We start from the raw sequence: 10,075 nt of genomic DNA, 5'->3' as shown, positions 1-10,075 counted from the left end.
TGTCACTATTTTCACTTTTTTCAGTTGAACTCAAACTTGTAGTTTTAAACCTACTTTTTTATTGTAACGCATTTTTTCTTACATGTTATTGTTACGTCACTTACAACCAACATTTGTGTTTTTCTAGTTTACTCCGTATTTCTTTGGAACGTTTAACCAGCATTTTAAATAGTTTGTAAACGGCAAGTAAGAATGATAGCAAAACTAATACAAGCAAGTTGAACATTTTTTTCACAAAACGTCAAATAACGATATTACCAGTTTGTCTCGTAGAGATAGATTTGTTGTTGTTCCATTGATAAATTTTGTTGTAAAATTAATTGTGTTAAAGCCAGCTTAAGAGGACAAAGAATAGTTGAATTGCACATACTTTCACATATTTACTATTGAAAATACGTTTTTACAGAAAGCTTAAATTCGTGTTATCAAATGTCGAAAATTCGCAAATCTGCACTGCTCGCTGGTGATGTTAAATGCGTCATTACGACCCTCAAACTTATAAATCACCTTGATAAAAAGCATTCTTGAGCCGCCACATTTTTTATAATCGAGGGGCGCCACGAGGATTAAAAGCCTTTCTAAGGGGGCCACGAGACATAAAAGGCTGAGAACCGCTGGACTCGGGAATCCATTTACTATACAACCCATTGCTTGGGCAGGTCAAAACCAAATGTTAAGTTTATTTCGTTTATTTCGTTGTTTTTATCTGTATTTGTCCAGCCATTGATAAACTATTGTTTATAGGTATTGAAGCCATGTATTGTTCGTTTTTGGATGACGTTCTCGCAAGTGACATAGCGGAAGTGCTACAGGTAAGAAAGAATTGAGTTTGTGTTTCGCTTCAACGCTGGTTTTCATGTATCCTTTTCATAGGGATTAAATGAGTCTCAATATCCCACTTCACAATCTGTCGTTCTCCGTCTAAACCAAAATCTGTATAAACTGTTGCTGACAAGAAGCGATCATATTTTATCACCGGACTTTGCAACTTCGAACGTTACCTCGTTAAACAGAAAGGATTCTGCAACCGGGGTAAAATACCTTTGAAACACTTTGATGATTTACAGCAGTCTTTTTGAGCGTTTGATCATTGTTCATTTTTCTGCCTGCAGAAACACCAAAAGTGCTTTTATCAAGGAAAGATGAATGACTGTGAAAACAGCAGCGCAGCACTTGCGTTGTGCAAAGGCGTTACGTTAGTATGTTTCATTACAGTAAAGACCTACCTGCAAAATTTCAGTTAACCGCACATTGTAAACGCCATTAGTTAAATAGTTTATTGCCTTATTTTTAATAGTACGAATGGTTCGCCAGCCCTTCTAGTACTACTTGTGTATTTTTATATGTTTGTAGTGCAATCGTTGGACAAAACGAATAGCAAGTTGTTCTGTTGCAAATTATACCCATGTGTATAAATCTTGGTCCGTTTCTAATTAATGTTATCTGTTTTTACGCTTTGTGTTTATTTAGAGGTTATTTACGGATTGGCTACGATGCATTCCACATTTCACCGCGAGAAAAGAAATATCAAAATGGTCCACATGTCATCAAACTTCTGCGACACTCTTTTCCAAAGCTGCAATACGCCTTTGTTGATAACCTTCGCAAATCATTGGCTCCAGCACCAGGTAAGGTTATTTTCGAAGTAACCAAACCAAATATAGCATTTTGTACAATATATTTGTAGAACGTCGCAAACGAGGTTCTCCTGCAGAAGAAACGGGATTTATCGAGTTCATGATAGTAGTCAGCCAATCGGAGGTTTCACAATATTTTACACTTTTGGCAAACAACGTGTTTAAAACCTGCTTCGGTATTTCTTCAAATTTCGTTAAAGTTTGTTTTTTTGCAAGGGCATATATAAAAATGAAATCTGCATCTGCCTATATGTATGATTGTATGTATAGTACCGGTAATCGTTTCCAATTTATCAAGCTATAACCCAATTTAAAACGGGTTATATGGCTACGACGTACTAACAAAGTACAAAAAGGTACGTTTTATCAACGTTATAATGCCGACCTGCTTGTGCCATTAGTTTAGCACTGAAAATCGATTTACGATTATTATCAGCCTAGATTCCTATATTTACGTGTCCTGTCCACTCCATCGTTTTCCTTTTCTATAAACAAGGATATAATCCGCTCCATTAGACACATTTTTTACCTTGAACAAATGGCCTGCACTGTCTTTCAGTAAATCCAGTTCTTATCAAGTGTTGTTTTTTGAAACAATTTTAGCTTAATCTTTACGAAACAATGGATGAGGTCGAATTAGTTTGTATGTCTGCTACGAACATCATGGACAGTATACTGAAAGACATAGGTCTCAGGCTTGTACTCTACCACATAGAGATGTGGACTGAACAAGACATGATATCAGTTACCGGCGTGGATTCAGAGGTGGGTGATGGGTATGCATAATACTTTTACACTCGAAAGTGTATTGTACCTATAAATTAAGCTTAGGCCTATATATAACTCAGCAGTGTCAAGTACATTTTTTATTAATTAAATAGATAAACTCGCATAACTTGTCGCAAATAATACGTCAATTTGAAGAAAATGAAAGGTCAACATTTAATTTCTGCTATTGTTAAAAGTTAACTATTTGCAGACAACCCAATATCCAACTTTAATAATACGATTTTTCAACATGTTAGTTTATTAAAGTGACCATATGCCTGCCTTTTTGTCAATAGCCTTATCATTTTATAAATTCTTAGCACAACAGAGTTATGGAGCTCTTTTTTCATTTAGACCCTTTCTCGATTTGGACATTACCGACGACAGCGAATAGAAAGTTCAGGGGACCCAGACAATTTCTGGCGTTTAACGGACAACGTCCAACTTCTCATGAATTTCGAGGGCAGCGGCGTGACTACTGCCGGGTTAGCTTTCGTCAGTACGATGTGCAACTTCGATTCAGTTGGTTTAGTTCAGGTGCGTATGAGTATACAACTAAATTATTTTTACTCGATTGAATTTGCGTTTAGTTTACAAAAAGTGATTTGACCTTTTGGTCAAACGGGAAGTGTGGCGTGCTGTAGCCTAAATCTGTGTTTGCCCTAATACCTACTAAATAGACGCTTAATCGCTTAAATTTGTGTAGGATTTCTCATTCTTGACGTCAACCGACCTTGCCCTTGTCATGACACACGAAATTGGACACAATTTGGGACTAGTTCATGATGACTCTGCTTCGTGTAACTGCCCCAATTCAAATGGTTGCATCATGGCGAGGAACTACAACAGGTATAATTAACAAGACAAAAACAAAAAAATACCAGTTTTCCGTTTTGTATTTATTTGATCAGATCAGCTGGTGTGAGTTTCAAACTTTTGATATCAATTAGGCACATATGGTTTATTATGGTTTATTATGGTTTAAAGCGCTACTTGAAAAATAACTCACAATAAACACAACTATAGTTTTTTTATTAGGGTAAGGTTACGTTTTCGTATACTTTCGCAAATTTGCCAGCACTCGGCAATTGTGTAAACTGTTTTATGTTGTACTGTTGGGCATAGCCAAATGGACTGGTCAGAGTGCAGTCACCATGAGTTTTACAACTTCCTGAGCAACCACGCTCACGCGTGTCTCTTTGACCATCCGGACCCGCGGCGAATCATCAGCGATGCGTTGTGCGGAAATGAAATAGTAGAGCTGGGCGAAGAGTGCGACTGCGGACCAATTGATACGTGTTCAAGGTAATGAGGTTACACAACCTTACATTTTGTTTTTGGAACACGTTTTTGAAATGCCTTTGAAGTCTAAAATTTTTAAAAGGCGTTCCTTGTCCATCGGCCTATACTACGTGGAAAATAACAATAAATGTGAAAAATGCTGATTTTAACAGTAACCAATGCATTACAATACATTTTTTAAACGTTAGTATTGAAACGTGTTTTTTTAGTTTATTCAAAGCTACTGTGTAGAGTTTGGGACGACCAATTATTTATAGAAAATAAAAAACGTAAATAATAATTAGCCTAGCTGTAAAAGTCTTAACTTAATCCCAAGATATGTGACAAAAAGACTTAAGTCAAGTCAGGTCATTCGGGTCAAAAGACTTTCCCCTCATTTGAAAACAATAACTTAAGTCGAGACAGTGAATTAAGTCATTACAACACTGTAATAAACAATTATTATAGACTTTCGAATACAGACAAACGTTTAAAATTAAGGAAAACTGTTTTTACTGCATTGGCCACACCTACAACATTGTTCGGAAAACAATAAAATTTCCCTAAAAATGTGGAGTCACCTAACTTTTATATGGGCCTGATAACTGTAAGGCCCGGCGATCGCGGACCATATTTAAAATTTAATGTCGAACTTGATTATTATCGTTGAACATAGAAAATGTAACAAAAACTATGGTGAGCTTATACGAAGTGTCATTCAGTTTAATATTTCATCAAATTTTAGTTTAGAATTGCTTCCGCCAAAATTACAATTGTACTTCATCTTTATTAAGGAAATAGGGCCATATAGTTTGGTGGTAACTCCTGATATTGATAAACGACTCGGCTAATGAAATTATATTATACGCTGAAAAAATGTTAATACAGGCTAAATTCGAAAAGCATAAACAAACTTTATTAGTAAAAGCACAATTAAGTACCTATTTATCAGTAAAACGTTGTTCCACAAAGTAAGAAAGTAATGCGATACTTGTGTCAAAATCAATTTACAGGTAAACTGATCCGCATTACCGTGTTGCCGATTTTAAACAAATTTCAGTTCCTGCTGTAACGCGGCGACATGCAAACTAAAGCAAGAAGCACAGTGCGATGGGGACTTGTGCTGCGGCGAAGACTGTCGGTTTTTACCTGCCGCTACTAAATGCAGATCCACTGTGTTAAGCGAGTGTGACCTGCCGGAATTTTGCAACGGGATTAACGCTCAGGTCTTGCATTGTGTATTACTTTAATCAATTGCATTTAAACTGTTAAGCTTGGATGGTGATGCCACTATAACAATTTTTTGTACATTAATTACCTGTTTTTAATATTTGCGTAAGCTATTTTACTGGTGCAAACCATTAAAAAATATTTTTAAGGAGGAAAGATCATTTATTTAACAAATGTGTCATGCAATATAGAATTTCACAGAATCGAATCTTTGTTGTGAGATAATTTGCGAACCGATCCGCCAGTAGCATGGGGCGCTATAACTACGTTTTAGTTAACTTGTTTAGCAAATCGAAGTAAGTCAGTAAGCTACAACATGACCTAAATCAGTGGTCGGCAAACTGTGGGCCGCGGCCCAAATGTTGCACTATATTTTAAAAGTGTGGAGTAGAATTTTTAAATTGTCTCAGCTTGGAAAGGCCCACGTGCCAAATTTGGTCCTGAGAGCCTGTCAAACTATATTTTTGGCTAACTTTAACTATATGTACCGTAATTGAAATATTTTTCGCGCTTTGGGCGTATATTCTTCGTTTTACGCTACAATAGGGTATGTAACTGTTTTGGGCATTAAGGCGCCGTGTAATATTTCACCTTAACATCAAATATCCTGAATCCGCCACTGTTTTGTAGTGGTTTTACATAGTGGACCTTTTCTGAAAAGAGTACTTTGGGCCGCGACAAAAAAGTTTGCCGATAACTGACCTAAATAAATATAAGGCTGCTCCGAAAACAAAAAAAAATGCTTTTAAAGCAAACAGCCTTAATTCATGCTTGCATTCAGTGTCCAGCAGATTTCTACAAACTGGACGGAACACCCTGTTTAAATGGAACATGCCTCGGCGGAATATGCAAATCAAGAAAAATGCAATGCATAGAGTACTGGGGCGAAGGTTTGTTTTTCGTTAATAACTTTTAACTACGAGTCATAGGGTATATATTAATAATAACGAATACAAGGTTCACCTACTATTTGTAATGGATAAAATAAGTAATTTGTTCACGATTTAATCACATCCAACTTTAGCTTGCAAGAAATATTTAGTTGTCAACTTAGCGAAAATGCATAACGGTTCAATAAAAAAACGCAATGGTAAATATGTAATGATGCCGGACGTTGTTGTCCGCTTCATTGGCAATATTTTGTAAAAACTCTTTTAGATGCGATGGAGGGCGGACAGGAGTGTTACGACGTAAATACTGCTGGAAGGACTTTTGGCAATTGCGGCATGGATTTTGAGGGAAACTTGGTTCCTTGTACAAACGAGTGGGTGCCCCGTGCTTTGGTTTGTGCAAATAACACAAGTATATAACTGTTGATACATTAGGTCTGTCTAACAATAAACATAATTTCCACATATTTGGACGTCGTATCTTAGAGTCGGCTAGGTTAGGACAAAAAAGTCTAAATTAAAATGTTTGTAATTTATTTAATATTGAAGATGTGCCACCAAGGGATTTTAGAAGTACTTTTTTCTAATCACATGCGTCAGACAGGATTAAACGCGAAATGATCACCGAAATGCAAATGGTTATCCACACTTGACGAAAAGGATATCCTTAGGCTTTTAAGTCTATCAGAACGATACCCCAAAAATTTTAGTTTTTAAATTTTATAGGAACAAGTTCTGTGGCACCTTGCAATGCACTTTTAACCAAACCGATTTGCCACGGCATCCCGTCATCATGTCTTCTGTATTGCGATCGTTCACGATACGAACGAGCGAAAGTGTTTGCTACTCTCTTACGTCATTAGAGGGCAGTGACGTGGTGATCAACGGCCTTGTGCGCGACGGCAGTCAGTGCGGTGAAGACATGGTACGTGGACTGGCCCTTTATATTTTTAAACCTTATCTTTTTGCAGCATAGCCAATGTTTCAGAAGTACACACGAGTGCTTGTAAATCCTATATGCTTCGATTACATATTATAAATGGTAAAATTCTTCTTGAACTTTTTGTTCTGTTAGTAATAGTTAATTGTTATGTACAGCCTACTGCTAATGTTCGCAAAAGTGGTGTAAAATCTTGGGTGTTGTTCCATCAAAAACACATACGAAACTATGGGTTGTTAGGGAACCACAATTAAAAAACAAACCTTAAAAGCAAAACATTTTTTTAACTTTGTAAAAATTGGTAAATAATTTAGGTTTGATCACAGAAATACGAGCGTGTTATGCTTGTTGGCAGGGAGCCCGCAGAAAATTTTCCAGGGGGGCAATCAGGGGCGTAACAAGAAAATCCAAAAATGGGGTTCTGAATTTTCAACTTAGGGAATTCCCCTATTTTTCGTCTGACGTAATGATAATGACGTCATATAACAGTGACAGTATGGCGTTATGGAATGGTGATTGCAGGACGTGATAAAAAAACTAATCAAAAACAGCCAAATACGTCCAGCAAAAGCGATCACGTGCGTCGTCGACAATCCTGTCAGGCGCCAGCTGCGAAACCACGGTGTGCAATCGTTAACTTCAGGCAAAAAAATAAACCAAGACCGTGAAATATGTGTGATTAATTGTGGTAGAATCACACATAGTTCGACTATCAGAAGCGCAGTTTTCAAGTTCCGAGCACTAAACTACAAGCACGCCTTTCGCCACCTGCAAAACTAAAGAAGATGTTTTTTTCCGGGTGTTATTATGCCACGTTTAGCGCAACATCAGCGCAGAGCCGTGTGCCAAGTCAGCTAAATTACAGGATGTGGTTGAGGGGAAATAAGTTTTGTCCATTGCACACCTAGCACGTGGTCTTAGAGTATGCTTAAAGAGCATAATTTTGCGTTAACTATCATTACTTAAAATAGAGACTTTGAAACGCGCACGACAGTCACTATTATAGGCCTACCTCCTTTTAAAAATCTGCTTCAGTTGAATAAATATCGATGTTACACCAACATCGGATATTAGCGCAGAGACCGATTAGCGAGGAACATACTGCGTATAACTCGACGTTTTTTAGCGAGAGAAAAAAAATAAGGTTTGAGCGTTGTCAATTGTCGAATATACACACTTGCTAGTTAGTCAACCCAAACAAATAACGAAGGAGAAAAACTATTCAGCGTTTACGGTCGACCAAACAAAAGACGAAAAACGGGGTATGCGCTCGATTTTGGTTTCGCATTAGATTAAGACGCGTGACCCAATTACTTAAAAAGCACGCCGCATCAAACAGTTTGTTAAACCATGACAAAAACGAACAACAAACGATAATATCACTTACAAAAAAAAGGGGGGGGGGTAAGAACTCCCGCCCCACTGGGGGCAATGGGTAATGTATAACATTTTTAACCTTCATAAGTATTACACTTATAAATAATACTAATAGGCCTAATCGCATTTTAAAATTGCAGGGGGGGGGGGCAAGTGCCCCCCCCGTGCGGGCGCCCATGCTTGTTGGGTGTGAGTTAAGCGGCAATAAAGGGATATTAGCTATCCTAACCTGGCTGCATTTGTGTATTTTAGATTTGCCAAAACAATCGTTGCGTTCCAACTGACAGCGAATGTGACAACAAGTGTAACGGAAAAGGGGTAAGGCGTCAACCAACAATGTTAAAAGAGCGTATTCTTATTCAGCTTTCATATAATGGTATCCAGGTATGTAACAACAAGGGGGAGTGTCACTGCAACATTGGCTGGGAACCACCTTATTGTGACGTCTTCGGGTTGGGAGGCAGCGCCAATAGCGGACCCTCGGCGTATTTGGATCCGAATGTAATAGAAAGTGAGTAGGCCTACAGCCTGGAAAACATGTCAACGCGAGGGCAAAGTCCAACAACAAATGGGGTGAAGTCCTGTAGAAAACGATGTCGCTTTTTTAAACAACAAGCATTCAGTAATAGTTTTATATTTTATCCCCTGTAGGTCAGTCAAGCCATCTTGTAGCTGAAAAGTGTTAAAATCGTTTTTTTTTAAATAAATCCGCATTGTAGCACAACTGGTGGTTGGAGGCGGTTTATTTGCTGCATTAGATTTTGAGTTTTCCTGTGAACCAGAGTCCTTGAGCAAGCGGCTTCGGGCAAAGATTTCATCCGGTGAAAGAACAATTATGATATAAAACAAAGTGGCTGTTTTGCTTAGGTGTACACCTTTTACTGTGAACCTAATCAGATCCAGTCCCTAATTCGTAAGTTGAGGTCATTACATACATAACCTACTGCAGTTTAAATATCATTGAGCGTTTTTTGTTTCTAAACACACACAACATGTTAATATTCCAACGTTGTTTATGAAAATATGCCAATTAGCCAATAGTATAGGTTTTGAGAAATGCAAATATTTAGTAGACGTTTAAAGGCTTTTTAGTTAAAATTTTAATGTGCTTGCGTGAGTTTTGAATGCTGTGACTCTGTCCCCAAACCTCTAAAAATTATTTTAGTTGATGTAGAACCTGTATTTGAACAACTGGATGACCTGGAAGGTGAAATTGTTCTGACCAGCGGTCGTCAGAGAAGTGTGGATGAACCAGTGCTTGTGACAGAACATTATCCCTTCGTCGCATCAGTTCGAGCCACCTCGCAATATCCGAACAAGGTACTAAATAAGTCACGAAAGCGCTATCGATTGCTAAAGATATAAATAATTCTCGATAACTTGCAGCTTATTCGGTGCTGGGGGACGACAGAAGACGCCAGCAACAGCAGCGAGCTGATGTCTATCATCGAAAATAGGTGAAGTAAATTTTTTTTTATGAATTTGTTGAAAGTAATTTGTATGACGTACGCCTTGGAAATCGTTCACGGATTATCGGTCCAATTTAATAAAAATAAAAAAACATAACAGACATACTTATTAATAAAATAATGTTTTTTGTTATTTACATTTGTACAGGGTTAATGTCACCGAACTATGTAAAATTATCTTACAATTTTTCCCATTTTTGTGAACGGGATTTCGGAGGGTAACAAAAGGCAACAGTTGAATAAAAACGTAAAGAACGTTACTTCCGCGAAATTTTCCTATCATAGTTTTCTTCTTGTTTTCAGTTGCCCGAAAGCTGGCACATCCGTCATTCTAAACGACGCAGAAACTACGGTCACGAGTTTCACGCCAATCGTAAAACGCCACCAGCAGCACGTGTTTGTTCACTGCGAGTATCAAACGTGCATGGAAGAGCAAAGCACGCTTTGCGCCGGCAACACTGAGTGCTAATTGTCAATTTCTAC

General features: G+C 37.7%; 1 protein-coding gene across 1 annotated transcript; it reads left to right on the top strand.

Moving 5' to 3' along the window:
- Positions 1-755: 755 nt before the first annotated feature.
- On the top strand, positions 756-10,061 carry LOC146160810 (zinc metalloproteinase-disintegrin-like jararhagin). The gene is made up of 16 exons (XM_083385024.1): positions 756-812; positions 1,113-1,195; positions 1,471-1,628; positions 1,688-1,761; positions 2,241-2,402; positions 2,760-2,942; positions 3,112-3,254; positions 3,531-3,710; positions 4,747-4,912; positions 5,698-5,806; positions 6,075-6,180; positions 6,533-6,731; positions 8,508-8,634; positions 9,289-9,443; positions 9,510-9,580; positions 9,896-10,061. The coding sequence occupies exons 1-16, from the start codon at positions 756-758 to the stop codon at positions 10,059-10,061; spliced, it is 2,139 nt and encodes a 712-aa protein (XP_083241150.1).
- The last annotated feature ends 14 nt before the right edge of the window (positions 10,062-10,075 follow it).

This window comes from Ascidiella aspersa, chromosome 3 (assembly GCF_963924565.1).
Source record: "Ascidiella aspersa chromosome 3, kaAscAspe10.2, whole genome shotgun sequence".
Classification (NCBI taxonomy): domain Eukaryota; kingdom Metazoa; phylum Chordata; class Ascidiacea; order Phlebobranchia; family Ascidiidae; genus Ascidiella; species Ascidiella aspersa.
This window is presented reverse-complemented; position numbering and strand designations above follow the sequence as displayed.

Coding starts and splice junctions, on each gene's coding strand:
- LOC146160810 (XM_083385024.1), top strand. CDS start 756: ATGTATTGTTCGTTTTTGGATGACGTTCTCGCAAGTGACATAGCGGAA. Junction 1,762..2,240: donor TAGTAGTCAGCCAATCGGAG/GTTTCACAATAT, acceptor AAACAATTTTAG/CTTAATCTTTACGAAACAAT. Junction 2,403..2,759: donor TTACCGGCGTGGATTCAGAG/GTGGGTGATGGG, acceptor TTTTTCATTTAG/ACCCTTTCTCGATTTGGACA.